The following is a 16,176-nucleotide window of genomic DNA, read 5'->3' on the forward strand; positions in this document are numbered from 1 at the left end:
ACCTCTTTTGCAAGTGCATTCTTTGAACCCTTCCTTGGAATGCAAATTCAGTTCAAAAGCAGGCGACAGAGGCAGAGGGCAGACCTGGCTTGGGCAAAACCATGATGGTTTGATAGCACAGGGGCTGATAAGCTGAAAATGATGTGGGAGACTGGGAAGAATCTGTAAGACTTGGCTTCAATGGCCGTTCCCTTTCATGAAGCAGAGGGGGAAACAAAGGGAGGATGGCAAAGAAGCGTTGCCTGTCCAAGGGAAGATGTATGTGAGCCATACTTTGGAAAAAGGAGCCAGCATGTATCCAGGACTGAAAGGGCTAGACAGGAACCAGCCAGCAGCCCAGAACTTTAACTCCTCAGCACCTTGCCCAGATTACATGAATTACCATTCTCAACATTTAGCAAGTATGGAAAACCAACCTTTCAGAGGCTGGGAGAGTTACTATGGCCTTCCTGGGGAAGACTGGAATGCTGGTGGCCCAGGACCCTCCAGCACCGGGACCCTCACCCAGATCAACAGGTCTTCTTCTGGAAAGGTCTCCTTCACTCCTGCCAGTTACAATGTTTTCAATCCTGCTGGTCCTGCGGCTTTACCTTCTCTAGACACAATGAACGCAGAGGCAAGCTCTCATCCCCGCAGCCAGCGGCCCGGCTCCTATGAATGGATGAGGAAGAATATGTCATCGAGCAACGCAGGTATATTCTCACCCTCAAGAGCTTCCCTCCCTTTGACTTCTCCTAGAGGAGATTTTAAGAACTGTGCAAACTTAAGTTAGGTCTGTCTCTAAATCCCACTGATTTTATTAGGGATTGTAAGTTTGGGAAAGGGAGCCATTTGTCCTTAAGGAAAGAAACCATGCTTAAGTCCCTCTGAAATAAATGAGACCCCTAAAATGTATTGACTGGATGGCTTTGTCCCCTATCTATCCAGAGAGGTGATGTTCAACTTGCCTAAATTAACTCATCTCAGCTTTTTGAGTTGACTTGACCCTTGCGGCAATGCAAATTGAAAATGAATCTATGTCCAGATTCCATTCAGTTAGACAGTCTGAATCTGCTGAACTTTCCCATAACACAGAAAATATTCTTACAAAAAAACCACCACTTTGTGTTCATTCTTAAACATCTAAAAGAAATACCAAACAATGTCAGATTACAACTCCCTCTCTCTGTAATTATGAATTACTCATGTTTTTTTCCATAATAAATGTATATATTAATACGCAAGGGGAACATTTTAGATGACTTAGCATAGTTTTCTAATGTTCCAATTAGCAGGTTTTGCCTCTTATTAATGAATGTAATCACATGCGCGCGCACACACACACAACTGTGTGTGTTATAAAATTAATTTGCATGGTTGTGTAGTATTTCCCCCAGCTGCCTCTGGAAAATGAATGTTTTCATGTTTTACAAGAGATATTTTTCACCTGTTTCAGAAAAAAATAATAGAAACAAACATTCTGAAATATGGCTCTGAGTTTTTGTGACAAATTGCATCTTAGTTTACACACAAACACAATTTCAATGGTAGCCCATGCTTAAATGTCTCCTGTTCTTTTACAACCACTTAGATTTCTAAGGTGCTTAGTTTCAGTTGGTGTTTGAAGTTTGGGACACGTAGCTATGAGAATAGTAGCCTACTCTTAGAAGATGCTAAACCCATCAATTTAAGCTTGTAAAACAGGTCTGCTTCTAAAGGCTCTTTTCTTTCAAAGCTGAATGAACATGGCCGTTGTTGTTTTAGCCAAAATGCACCTGTTTCTCATGTTATTATCCACAAATATATAAATAAATGAAGGGTTCAGATTCTGAATTTGTCAACACCCTTAAAAAGATAAGTAAAAGAATAATAATGCAGAAAGGTTACTGGTCTTGCCTCTGAGAGAGCTCCTGTGAATCAATTCTCTTAGGAAAGCTTTGAAAATTCTTCCCAAGCCTATTTTAGGCGTAACTGGCAGAATATAAACAGGAGACCTTCCACACCAGCAAACTATTTATTCTACATCACCTGCAAAGTTTTCTGCTTAACCCACCTTAATGTCCTGCCCTCTGCATTGTTGGAGGGAAGATATAATAATATTCCTTTTGCAAGATTGAATTGTCCCCGTGCTCTGGAGGAACACAAGACCCTAGCTCACATGCTCCTTCAATGCCCTCTCTAGAGTAACTTACACTCCACCCTTACACCTTCATCTGCCAACAGAAGTCCTTTTGGCCTGGAGAACAACCCTATTTGTTCTTTGCTGTCAGACCAGAACTTCAGCACCACCAGGAGAATTGCAAAATTTCTCTCAGCTGCCCTATGTGGGAAGCTATTTTCTTAACTTTATTTTATTAATATACAATTTTACTTTGTTCTTCTATTGTTCTTACATTGTGCTTAGCTTTTCTCTCCTGTCATATCTTGTCAACTGACCAATATATGATTTCACTCATACACACTTACGTACACCCAAACTAATATTCACTCAGCAGTACAATACTCAATTCCAGAACTGGGCTCTTATTTTTATTAATTAATTTCATCATTTTGTTTTTTGCACTTTCTATGTCATTTCTATGCAGCAGCATAGAAATATATTAAATAAATAAACAGTTCAACTTCTAGGCTGCCTCGATCATTGGATGACTCAAGAAATCAGAAAAAGAATGTCTTTTCCCAACGAAGACATTTTATTAAAAAGCATAAGTTTTTCTAAGCTGCAGCTAACTTCATCTCCTTGCATACATAATGGATAGAATGCTATCAGGTTGAGTGGAGTTTATTCCGAAAACAGCTTGCATAGGATTGCAGTCTTAAACATGTGAATCATTAATATTGTATTAAGTTGAAACTTGAATGCAACCAGCTACAGTAAGCCTCTGATGAAGTGAACTATGCCTTTTAATAAAATCTGTTATTCATAAAAGGGGCCTCCAGACTCCTTCCAATTTTGGGCTACCATAAACTAACACAGCTCTGAGTGACTCTGGGTGGCTCACCAGGTAGGATTAAAACATCAAGGGAACAACAACTGAAACCAAACCAACCACCATAAGAGTACATGGTGCACATTGGGCAGGAAAACAAAACAAACATATCCCCCTCCCCGAACTACCATTGGGGAACAACCTACTCCATTCCACCCCAGTTGCAATTTCAGGACACTTTTCAAGGGTAGCATCATGTATCGTGCATTATACTAGCAGGTTGCAAGCAAGGTCTGGATAACTGGCATTATGTCCACCCTGCTGAGGAAGGGTCCTAGTTGGCACAATAGCCACAGTTGTGCAAATATGCTCCTTGGTATAATCACCACTTCTTATCCCATGGGGATCAAGGCGCAAACCTGCTCTTCCTGGAGGGAGCAAGCTCCCCTCCGTCATAGAGTCCTGCTTCTTCTGTATGGTCATCTGTCAGACATGCTCAGATGCCTCCTGCCCCAAGCCAGGGGTTGGACCAAATGTCAGGTGGCATACAAGTCTGATAAATAAATGATATGGACTGTAATTCTTAAAACTTGAAAGTCTTCTTCAAGTGAAGCTTGACTTTTGATTAAGGGTGGCCACAGGGGTGGGTGGGGAGATCATGGCTGACTTACAAGTATTGTTAAACCATGACTTAGCATTATGAACAGCCTTGAACTTTAGCTTAGATGTTCTGCCAAATTCCTCCAAAAGCATCCAGGAGACATTGCTGTCATTGTAGGCTGTGAGGCCGACAGGAAACAGGACAAATTCCAATTGATCTTAATTATACTGTGTTAAAGCAGGCTACTGCAGGTATTAGCTTTCAGCAAATAACCATTAATGATAAGCAAAGTTGAGGGTCTGGGAAAAATCTTCCAATCCAAAAATTAATTGAGATTAATCTAAAACAGAAGCAAAACCTTCCAATCTCCTTGCAATTGTATTGAGTTTATAGCCTGCCTTTCCAATATTCAAAGCCATTTAAACAATTTAAAAAATTCAGAGAGTAAAACATAACAAAATGAATGCAATCAAAACAAACACCTACGTTAAAACATTCACTGACATAATGAACAATTCAAAAGTTGGTGAGATCAGTTTTGTCATTTTCCTGAATGCTGGGAAAGTGGGAGCCCAACTGCACCTCCTGGGAAATACATTCCTTAATCTTGACTAGATGGTATGTTTTCTGCCTTTTTTAATAGCTAACACAGCATTATTTTATTGCTTTGAAAATGTACAGTCCAGGCCTGTGTAGCCACTTATAAAATGAGCAAAGAACTGAAATTCCATTTCAGTTGCTGCTTCCTTGAGAAATTTATTTTATTTTATTTATTATTGGATGTGTACCCCACCTTGCTATCTATTTGATAATCAAGGCAAGGTACAGCAGTAAATAAAATGAAACATATAAACTAAAACTGAGTTAACCCTAACCCTAAACCTACAGTCCATATTAAGTAAACATTAAACACTTCAAGGAACAGATTAACTTTTATCGACTTCCTAAATAGGTCTCCATTTTTCCAAATGGAGAATAGTGGCCAGACATACACAACATCTCCTATGGAGAGCATTCCATGTCCTGGGAATCCCACAGCATCCTTTCCTGCATACAAAGGAATCCATTTTCTGGCAATGGGGCATCTTCAGAAAGGATTTTCCTGCTGATCATAGTAAATGGGCCAGTTCACAGAGGGAGGACTAGTCCCACATCTGATCAGGTCCTAAGCCATTTAGGAACTTAAGGGTCAGTCCCAACCAGTAATGCCTAGTAGATTTTTTATTAACTGATTACTGTATGTGCTATCAAGTGAGTGTCAACTATTAACAACCACATAGATGGATCTTCTCCATGATGATCTGTCCCTAACCTGGACTCTCAGCTGATTTCCACTGTCCATCCACCTTGCTGCTAGTCTTTTTTACCATCCACCTTTCCCAGCATTAGAGTCTTCTCTACAGAGCTGGGTCTCCACACAAAGTGTCCAAAGTAGGATAATTTGTGCCTTGAGTGAGAACTCTGCTTGATTTGTTCAATGATCCATTTGTTTGCTTTCTCAGCTCTCCATGGTATTCTCAAGTGTCTTCTCCAACACCACTGTTCAAAAGCATCAATACTCTTTCTTTCCAGCTTCTTCAGAGTCCAAATTTAGCTTCCAGAGATGGTCACAGGGAACATTATTGCCTGTATTATTCTGCTTTTGGTAGACATAGACACATCACAGCATCTGAATATCTTTTCCCAGGCCTTCATGGTTGCTCTACCAAGTGCTGGACTGCTGTGTATTTCTTGACTGCTGGTTCCTTTACTGCTGGTGGTTGATCCTAAAAGGCAGAAACTATCTACTCTTCAATATCTTCATTATTGTTTCTAAGGCTGGCTGTTGTACTTGTTGTCATCAGTTTGGTCTTCTTCTATTTAATTTTAGTCCCATTTTTTTACTCTGCTCTTTGACTTTTAGTACTAGGGCTTGCAGACCCTTTACTTTTTCGGCTATCAGGGCAGTGTCATCATCATAGCACAGGTTATTGATGTTTCTTCCTCCAGTTGTAAAACAAAGCTCCTCTTCTTCCAACCCAGTTTCCCTCAATACATATTCAGCGTATAGGTTGAATAAATAAGGGGAGATTATACAGCCAATTTTGCAGCAAGTGCAATTTCTGGACATTTTTCAAAGGCAGACCATAAAAGGCACATTGCAGTAGTCAAGATGGGGGCACAGACTGTGTGCCCCATTTTTTTCTCATAAACCCAAACACCCCTTTCCTGCTTGCATGTGGTGGGAATCCTCTTGATCTTCAGAACTCATCTGGCGGCTTTGAGCAGTCTGCCTCCTTATCACTTCTGTGCTGTCTGAAGGCTGCCAAGATTTCCTCAACCACTGGATATAACATTTTGGCACCTAAACGTTATACAGAGTACATGGCAAGATGAAGTACTGCATTTTATTGGCTGCAGCCTTCCTGAAATTGGTGTTCTCCCAGATGTGTTGGACTACAAGCTCCATTATCCCCAGCTGGGGAAGACTGCTCTGCCACTTACAGCACCATCTTGATCAAAGAACATCCCACCATCTGTGCAAAGGATCCTATTCCCCACCTGGGATCCGATGTCAAACCATTCTTTTCACTAAGACAGTTTCAGCACACATGTCTATATCCAAGGCAGGAGCTCTCAACATGGACATCTAAAGAGGGCACTCTTTTCTTGCTGCCCCCAACTCAACATAACATGTATTTTAGACCACAGGAGAATTCTACCAGAACAGTTGCCTTTTTTGGTCATTATTTAGCTTTACACATTGGATGGATTTGCAAATCATGCTAAACCAGGATGTTTATGGTTTGTTGAATTAGCCATAATATGTTGGTTCACATACTGCCCTACATGAAACCCAACCCATGCTATGGTTTAGGATTAACCAGGCCAATGGCTCAATTTGGGCATTATCCTAAACATAATGAATTACCCTAATTATGAGTCAGGTTTAACACCCAACCTGAAGCAGAACCTGGTTTTGCTAACATAACATAACATAACATAACATAACATAACATAACATAACATAACATAACATAACATAACATAACATAACATAACATAACCCAACCCAACCCAACCCAACCCAACCCAACCCAACCCAAAACCAACCATGCACGCACTGTATTATGATTTTACGGTGTTCTGTGAGCCCAGCCCAGGGGTTGGGATTCCTGTTCCCAGAAACAAGAAATCCGTGGCCATGGTGGGCTTCCCTCTGCCAACAGGAATGCCATCTCTATGTTCCATTGGTTTTGAGATATCTGCCATGAAGGCCAAGACAATCTCTTTTGACACTGCTTCAGCTTTGATATGCAGAACTGTCCCTTGCTTCTCTTTTCTTCAGCAAGTTATATGGCCGGAAAGGGTGTTGATTTTCACAGCAAACAATTTTAAAAAAAGAAGCTTTCCTCTGCTTTATTGTCTTCAGAAGAAAAGTTCAGTGAATTTTATGGCCCAGGGGTGTCCTACAGAGGGTTCCCACCCTCCAGTTTCCAACCCAATTACACTTCCTACTTGCTCAACTAGAATATGTTGCAAAGTGACACTCGCCATCTCTCGAATGTGAAATACAACAAGCATTCACCCAAATGTGACATAATTCAGAAAATGTAGGCTTTAGGTCATGCACATGTCAAGTCTTATGTAATGCACATGTACTGCAAGTAGGATTTTAACTAAATAATAATAATAATAATAATAATAATAACAACAACAACAACAACAACAACAACAACTCCTTGTGTATAAAATGGCAATCAAATTTACAAAGCACCCTTCCCTGCAAATTTATTATGGCAATACTATTGCCACTGGTTGATCTCACGCACTTTATGAACTTTCTTCATTTTCTTGATGAGGCAGTTTTAAGATTTTGAGGCAGGAGGGGAGCAAAGATTCATTTGCAATCCTCTTTATTTCTTCCCTTTGCACCCTATATGGTTGTTTTGTTTTCCAAAGTGGTGAAGTGAGTGACCCCGTAAAGGGGGACATGGAACCTCAGACTACTGAATTCACTCTTGGATTTATATTTAGACGATTTCTTCTGCCTTGAATGAAAAATATCCATCCACTTCATCATCTGAAATACCAAACCAAATTTGGGGTGCTAACAGAGACCTCCTTAGTGGAGGGGAGAAGGGGACACACGATGCCCCATCATGATGTCATGCGAATGTCTCCAAGGATGAGATACCAGTGATTTATTTCGAGACATTTGTGCAGTGACTTCATGATGCATTACACTACCCCACCCATGGATGGGCCAAGGAATTACTGTTCCCTCTTGTGAGCTCTTTTCACTAAGATGCTTTCAGAACAGGTGTCTGAGTTCCCCAATTAGGCTCGGCCCAATCACAATGGCTGGATTCCCATCACATATGACATCAGAGCAAAACAAGCCACAACACAGCTTGGCGTGTTGTGATACATGAAACTAAGGCTAATGGTTAAGGAAAGATCTGCAGAACTCCAGCATTCCTGACAATGTGATCTCAGGGAGGTTTCTCCAGATGTGTCCACTGTCATCTACATGTTCTCTTCCCAAGTAAACCATGTAGGATTACTGAGGTTGTACTGCCTATTAAGCCATAAAGTAGCTTAACGAACCCAAACTTTAGGGGCTAGAAACCATGGTTTACTGCCTAGGACAATGAAACATAGCTAAAACAACTCATGGCTTCCTACAATGTGTAAATCTCTGAGCTCCCACTGAGCGTTGGAAAGTAAACATCCACTAAATTGTAGGGGGAGAGCTGGGTGAGTCTATGACGCATCTGATGAAGCGAGCAGTTGCTCACAAGAGCTTTTGCCTTTTAATAAAATGTGTGAGTGGGAAAAGGCACTACCAGCTCCCGAACCATGCAGACGGTCTGCAGGTAGAATGAATAAATCGCAATAAGAGAAGCATAAACTCAGCTGAGGGGTTAACGCTGAAGGGTGGCCTTGTGGAAAAGATCCTTTCCTTCGGCTGGAGCAGAGCCTCCTCATCCAGAAAAGGAAACAGGAGGGGCGTTCCAAATCCTGCTGCCCCCTTGTTCCTCAGGAGATGAAAGCGGGGCTGACATTTGTTTAGGGCTTGTAAATTCCAAACCAATTGGCTTGTGTATCTGACTGTGAAAGAAAGCTTTGATAAGATCGGCTTGCTGCCCCTCTGTGAGACGGGTGCTTCATTCTTAACACCTCCCTGGAGTTTAGGGAGCCACTTTAAAAGGCTCTTTGTCTTGCAGTTTGTTCCAAAGCCCTCACATCAAAAACAGCCTGGGAAGATCAGAAGAGTTATTTGAAACCCCAAAGGAAGGCTGGGAAGTGATAAAGCAATGACGTTAGACAAGGAGCGCCCTCCTGATGTCCAAAGAAGGGTTAATCATTGATCACAGGCAATGCACCTCTCCTAAGGAAGAGTTTTCCATGGTCTCCCACAAAAGCGATGCCCAGAGAGATGACTGTTGTCATCCTGCTTAGAGAGGCCGAAAGAAGGTGGAATGGAGATGGGTACTCATCCAACCCAGGAAAATGTTCACAGGGATCAGGAAATCCAGACAAAATATCTATGGCCAACTGAAGTGAAATGTGGTTGCTGTGGTGTCCATCACATTAAGCCATAATGTAGTTGGTATGGCTTTGCTTTAGTGTATTGTGTGAACCCAGTTGTCATGAACTAGGGTTTAAGACCTAAGGATATAGTGTGAGCCCAGCCAACTGTGGTTTATTCAGTCAACCAGAGCTAATTGAAACATGGCTTAGCATGATGCATGAGCCAGGCATTTAAAATTTAGCCAAAAATCAGAAGGTGTCTGGTAGCACGCTTTCCAACAACCAAATTTTATTGAAGTTGAAAACTTATGCCTCATTGGTTAGAAAAACGTTATCAAGCTCCTTCTGATTTTTGGCTACCACTGATTAATACAGCTCTCCTCCTATAATATTTAAACTTTAGCCTAATCCTAACATCTAATTCTAAAGATAATTTTATTTAAGATATTTATCATGAGTGGAAAAACATGGGAGCCAGTAGACTGGAGAAGGTGGTGCTGAAGGAGAACATGAACCTATCAGCCACAGCAGAAGGACCTTGTCTCACTTAAGAGGTTGGAAATTCCCTAACCCAGCAATTAAAGGTTTGCAACTAACTTGCTTAGCAACTGATCAGAGGTTCTTTTAAACTATTATTTTGACTGTGCATGTAATCTTAGAAAACAGTGTTCTCTTTCATCTTAATCTGAGAGCAAGATTTCCCCCATGCATCATTCTGTCTGTACATTTGCACCAAGTTCATTCGGCCCTCGGTGCAAATGTCCCAGTAAGAACAAATGCAAGAAACCCTCTTTGGACCCAGGCTAGCTTAGGCTTGGCAAGAGAAAAGAATCAAGGAGGCTGAAGTCTTCACCCGAAAACCAGGTGTAAGGAGATGGCACTAGGAAAGGGCTCTTGGAAACAGCTTGAGCCATGTCTCATGCGTGTTTTGTCTCCCAGGAAAAACGAGAACGAAAGAAAAGTACCGGGTGGTTTACACTGATCAGCAGAGACTAGAACTCGAAAAAGAATTTCACTGCAACAGATACATAACGTTAAGAAGAAAGTCTGAACTTGCAGCATACCTGGGACTATCCGAGAGACAGGTACTTCCTTTAATATCTGACTAGGACATCATCTCCTCGGGTGGGAATAAGCGTTGCCCAAAGCCATCATGCACTTTTGGGGGGTGCTGGTTTCTTTGCATAACATGATGCGTGAAACTACCATTCTGTCTTCTTCAACTCAGCATACTTCAAGTAATCCATGACTTAGTGCAGTTATGAACCTGCATATCAGCTAAATGGGGCACTGGAAGAGGTACAGTTTGTAGAAATGATTTTTCCACGACTTTCAAAAAAATCCCACTGATTTTCAAATGTCTAGTTAGGAGTGATTGATTGAAGACTTTAAGCCAGTGTTTCTCAACCTCAGCAACTTTAAGATGTGTGGGCTTCAACTCCCAGAATTCCCCAGCCAGCATGGCTGGCTGGGGAATTCTGGGAATTGAAGCCCACACATCTTAAAGCTGCTGAGGTTGAGAAACACTGCTTGCAGTCAAAGCGTGCTTTGTAGGATATGAACTGGCCTGCTGTTAACTGATGGGCAATCAATTCTCGGTGATCAAGCAAGAAGGTTTGCCAGTCTAAGGATGGTTAACACTTTGTTTCCAGTGCCACGATGGCATCAGACCAAAAAGCAAAAAGATCTCTGGGCAAAAAGTATTTCTGTCTGGACCAGGCATATCCCTGGTCCTGTTATATTTCTGAAACTGAAACAATAATAATATCCTTCTTTCACATTAACTACTAAGGGACGAGAAATGGAGGGCAAAGAGAGAATGCCTCTCCGCCTCCCTGCCTGGGTCACCCCAACAAGCAAGTGGACAGATGGTTCCATTTGCTTTTATTTGCAAAGACTAGATTTGGCACACTGCATCTTTCCCCGCTTGGCACCCTCCAGATGTGCTGGGGCTGCAACATCCCAGATTCCTAGCCAGCGGGGCCTATCCTGGCAGAGAATGGGGGAGTTGAAATCCAGCGGAGGCCAGAGTAGCAACAGGTCAGGTCTTGCAGATGAGGAAAGGGGGCACAATCGGGCAGACCCAAGGACTGGAAATCTTGGCGGGTGCCAGTTTGGGAAAGGCTGATATGCAAGCTCTTGGCACGTCCCTCCATCAACTTCATTTTCAACCTTTCAGATCAAAATCTGGTTCCAGAATCGCCGTGCTAAGGAGAGGAAGTTGTTCAAGAAGAAAATATCTCAGTTCAATGGAAACGGAGGCTCTGTGCGAAGCGAGTCACATTCTGCCAGCCCCGTGGAACTGCCCGCCTCTTTATTCTCAGCCACACATCCAATTAATGGATTGGAGCCTCTTGAAATCCTGCAGATCGTGGCTACGGACTGAGAACTAAGGAGTCTCTCGCGGCTGCTGGAAAGCCTTCATTCCTGCAAGAGGGTGACGGTCTGTGCCTTTTCCAGGTTGCAGAACTCTTGGAAATCTCTTCTGAATACTTGAATATCTGGGATTCGCTACCTAAAAACTGAAGACATGGACACTTTGCTTCAGAGAATGGTAACCGATAACACGATGCCAGCACCAAACCCCGTCCTGGATTGTTTATTCATCGAAGCATCTTTTGGAAATATGAACTTCGGGGGTCAGTACCACATCTGGAATTTTGAGAGCATGTCATGGGCACCCTCACAAAATGTCTGCCACTCACAAAACATACATTTCCTAGAAGACTAACCCACGAGGTTGTTCTTTCCCACCCCGTTTTTCCTGTTATTACCCCAACTCACCCTTTGTCTCTTTTTCTGATCAGACTTCCAAGCAAAGTACAGGATAGCTTTGCCCATCTTGTTTATTTTTTAGCACATCCATGGGGTCCATGTGGGGCCCAGAGGTGATCCTCCCACAATATTTCTTTTTAACTGACAGACTGTTGGAAAAAATAAAGGCAAGAGGGAGGGTGAATGCTCAAAGAGAGGTATGCAGGCACTTTGGTAACCACACTGTGAATTCCTGGCGGGATCTGTGATGGCAAGAGGACTTAATATTTGTCAAAAGATGGGAGGCACATGGGGTCCTAAGAGATGGGGTCCCATTGCACCAAAGCCTCTTCCTGATTGCAGATTTTTGGAAATGTCATATTCAGCTGTTTTTATTCTTATGTAGAGTGCACATTTTGGAAAGCTTTCGTGTACTGTATAGATCACAGATATATTCAATATAAGTGCAGCAAGAAAGAAGAGATGTATTTTTGTCAAAGTCATTGTGATCATAAAATATCATTTCAACAGGCTCCCGTTGGCATGTGTTATGCCTTGCACTATCATATTCCTATATATTTATCATTTTAGTGGGTAACATGTTTGGAAATAAATGCAATTTTTGTAAGGAGTTCTTTCAGGATGCATTGCTTGCAATTTTAACCTTTAGTCTTGTCCCAAGTCCTAAATTTGTCTCTCTTGTTAAGTGTCTTTCTCCTGCACTGTTGGGAAAAGGGAAGGTCTTTAGGACTGAGATGCACCCTGTTTTGGGGCCAAAGGCCACATCAAGGCTTTAGACAGCATCCTGGGGATTGCGCAGTTAGAAGTGCACAGCACTAAATCAAAGCATACATTTGAATTAATCTATTTACACTACAGTAAATTTTAAAAAATATTTATATGTTTATCTTCCATAGATTTTATTGATTCTCCCCTTCTACCATAGTAAACATTGCAGTACATTGGCAACTCTGGAAGGGACTTTGGGGGCTGCACCCAAATTGTGGGTTGATGTGTGTGTGGATGATGGAAGGAGATGACAGGAGAAAGTAGCCCATTGTCTCATCCTGGGAATTGTGAAAGGGAAAAACACCCAATCTGAAAATGCAAAGTGATCAATGTTTCTAGCAAATAAGCCCAAATGCCCATCACTCAGGTGAAGTCACCTGCCGACTGCCCCATTCTGGGAGAAGCAATAAACTCATCAGGAAAGATACATGTCACCAACATACATAGCACATCACACTGGGACACACACAACTGAAATTCAAATCACCAGATGGTCTTCCGTTCCTCGGTTTTGGAAGACAATCGACAAAAGGGAGGACAGAAAGCAAACAGAACATAGTATAGTTTACCAGGTAGGGTATCCTCCATTTTTAAGACTGTCTTTCTTCTTCTTCTTCTTCTTCTTCTTCTTCTTCTTCTTCTTCTTCTTCTTCTTCTTCTTCTTCTTCTTCTTCTTCTTCTTCTTCTTCTTCTTCTTCTTCTTCTTCTTCTTCTTCTTCTTCTTCTTCCTCTTCCTCTTCCCCTTCCCCTTCCCCTTCCCCTTCCCCTTTAAATGTATATGCTGCCCATCTCCCCCAGAGACCACATGTATTTTTTCCCTTTTCCTCAAAAAGTCTATCTTCTTTGGGAAGCACAGAGTCAGGTATTATTCACAAGTTCAGATCCCCTTAGCACCACTCTTCTACCCATTTGAAAAGAGAGTTGTTTCCTCCCTGGAAAGGCACAGAATAATGTGTAACATTTGTATAAATGTGAGGTGCTCCGTTAGCTAGAAATCCAGCATCACCAGGTTCTTCCTGGCAAGCTGGCTTTTCAAGAATTATAGAAAGTAGGAAGGAACATAAGTGCTAGGACTGTGGTGTTGCTTCTCCTGAGCCCCATTCCTTTCCTTCTGTGTTTTGGCGCATGAGGAGAAGAGGGAGACCAGGAGCAACAGAGGTCTGCCTGCCTGCCTGCCTGCCTGCCTGCCTGCCTGCCTGCCTGCCTTCCTTCCTTCCTTCCTTCCTTCCTTCCTTCCTTCCTTCCTTCCTTCCTTCCTTCCTTCCTTCCTTCCTTCCTTCCTTCCTTCCATATCTTACCCTTACCTAGGTGGCTCACAACAAAACCAATAAAATCACAACATAAAAACACTTCATATCTTTCCAACCACAGCATTATGATAATCCCTACTCCATACTCACTGACTCAACCCCATCCTAGCTCCATGTCTGGGGGAAGAGCCAGGTCTTTGTGGCCTTCTGGAAGGCTAAAAGAGTTGGGGACCCTGTATCTTAGGTGGGAGGCTATTTCAAAGGGTCAGGGCAGCGACAGAGAAGACACGCTTCTGAGACTTCAGCAGATGACAACATCTGAGGGAAGGTACTTATAATATGTCCACCCTATCCAACTTGGTGGGACAGGCAGATATCCTCAGGGAGAGCCGGTCCCACAAATAACCTGGTCCTGTGCCATGTAGGGCTTTACAACCAGCCCCCTGAATTGCACCCAGAAAGCAATTGAAAGCCAGTGCAGCTCGGGCAACAATGGTGTAACATGGGCAAACTGCAAAACTGGGCCAGCTGCAGCTTCCAGATGGTCTTCAAGGGCAGCCCCATGTAAAGCGTGTTGCAATCATCCACCCAAAAAGGTGTGAATGACTACGAGCAAGGCCTCCCAGTCAGGAATGGGCACAACTGGCGCACAAGATGAATCTGCGCAAAGGGCCCCCTGGCCACGGCTGCCACATCTGCCATCCCCAAACAGGAGCTGCTAGTCCAAGAGAGCCCCAAATTGCACACCAACTCTGGGGGAGAACTATCCTGTCCAGAGTCAAAGAAGCCACCTCTCCAGACCAGTGGAGCCCAAACACCCATAGCTACCCAGTCTTGCTAGGGCTGAGTTCCCTGAATGGGTGAATGAATGAACCTTGCAGAATCTGGAGAAGAAGCAACATGGATTATGCACAACTCTGGCAACCTTCAAAATCCTGAGCTTCAGATCCAATCGAAGCATCTAATGTAGCCTCCAGAGGTCTTGGATACAACTCTCATTACTCCTGTCTTGGCTGCGAATGATGACAGTTGTAGTCCAACACACCTGGAAGTCACCAGATAGGGAAACCTGCTGAGTTCATCTTCACAGTTCTACTATTTCAAAGACACTTCAGAATTCAGTCTTCTAACATTTTCTTGGCTTCAAGAGCATTTTTCTATTGTTCTACACTTCCTTTTTGTTGTTGTTGTTATTAAGTTCTGGCTACTTTTCACACTATTATTGTTCTACACTTCCTTATTTTTTTTTTTATTAAGTTCTGGCTCCTTTTCACACTGTTTAATAATCAGCCCAGCTGAAGCACCCAGAACTTTAGAAAAGTCAAGTTCGCTCTGTTAAATATAACTAACAGGATGTGTGCAAAATAGAGCAACATTTTTCAATGTGCATGTTGGCCTCTTTGAAGCCATTCCCACTGCCGTGCAACATAATCAAGCTTCTCGTGCAGCAGAAATGTTCTCTAATTGTTGCAAGTTCCAGTTTTTACATGCTGCAATTTGATGGAGACTCCTGGACTACAGAGTCAATGAGGCACAATTAAGCAGTAACATCAAAGGAAAACTCTGCACTGCAACCAACATTAAGCCCAACTGCCAGAATTGCTTTCTGACACCTCTGTCAATGGTTTTATTCCCACGTGAACCCTGCTGTCCCACTGATGGAGAGGCAGGGGCGGCTCCCTCGAGCGAAGCTTCTTGGTCTGGGGGGAGTTTTAGTTGCTATCGGATGATTTGATCCCCGCGGCCCTCAGATGCAGCCTGAAGGGCACATTGACCTCTTCTGCTTCCCAACCAAATTTCCCCTGGAAATTCCACTTCGGCAGCAATTATATCTCTGCTTATGGAAGAAACACTCAATACTTTCTCTTCGCTCTCTTAATCAGGACCAGAAACTGGGCAAAAGAAAGCAGAAAGCATTCCAAAATGTAGAGCAGCAAATCTTACCCAAAGGCTTCAGTTTTTGCGAACTACAGCTGACATGCATGGAATGGCTACACTGATGCATCGTGGATTATAGTCCATGCCTAAGAATTAATCTCCATCCGTGTGATGAAGTGAGCTATCGTCCACAAAAGCAGAAAAGCCTTTTAATAAACTTTGGTAGTCAGGAAAGGTGCTACCGGCCTCCTGATTTGGGCTACCACAGGCAACTATGATAGCTACAAATTCTAGAATAGCTTTGTGAAACGCGGAAACGGTAGTGGCCGGGGCTGCACATGACAATAGACCATGGTTTGTTGATTAAGCCACCATTTAAAAATTAATGCCTCCTTTGAATTGAGCCCGACTCCTGGACACATCTGAGCAGCAATACAGAAGTGTCTTTCCTAGCCTAGTCTACAGCTGTGGGTTTCGT

The 16,176-nt window shown here is 42.7% G+C and overlaps 1 protein-coding gene across 1 annotated transcript; it reads left to right on the plus strand.

Moving 5' to 3' along the window:
* Positions 1–403: 403 nt before the first annotated feature.
* Positions 404–11,413, plus strand: LOC103064633 (homeobox protein CDX-4-like). Its single transcript, XM_007438381.4, has 3 exons — positions 404–692; positions 9,967–10,112; positions 11,207–11,413. The coding sequence occupies exons 1-3, from the start codon at positions 404–406 to the stop codon at positions 11,411–11,413; spliced, it is 642 nt and encodes a 213-aa protein (XP_007438443.4).
* Positions 11,414–16,176: the final 4,763 nt, after the last annotated feature.

This window comes from Python bivittatus, unplaced genomic scaffold (assembly GCF_059951505.1).
Source record: "Python bivittatus isolate LINGU-HERP-01145 unplaced genomic scaffold, Pbiv_v1 ctg000790_np1212, whole genome shotgun sequence".
Lineage (NCBI taxonomy): Eukaryota > Metazoa > Chordata > Lepidosauria > Squamata > Pythonidae > Python > Python bivittatus.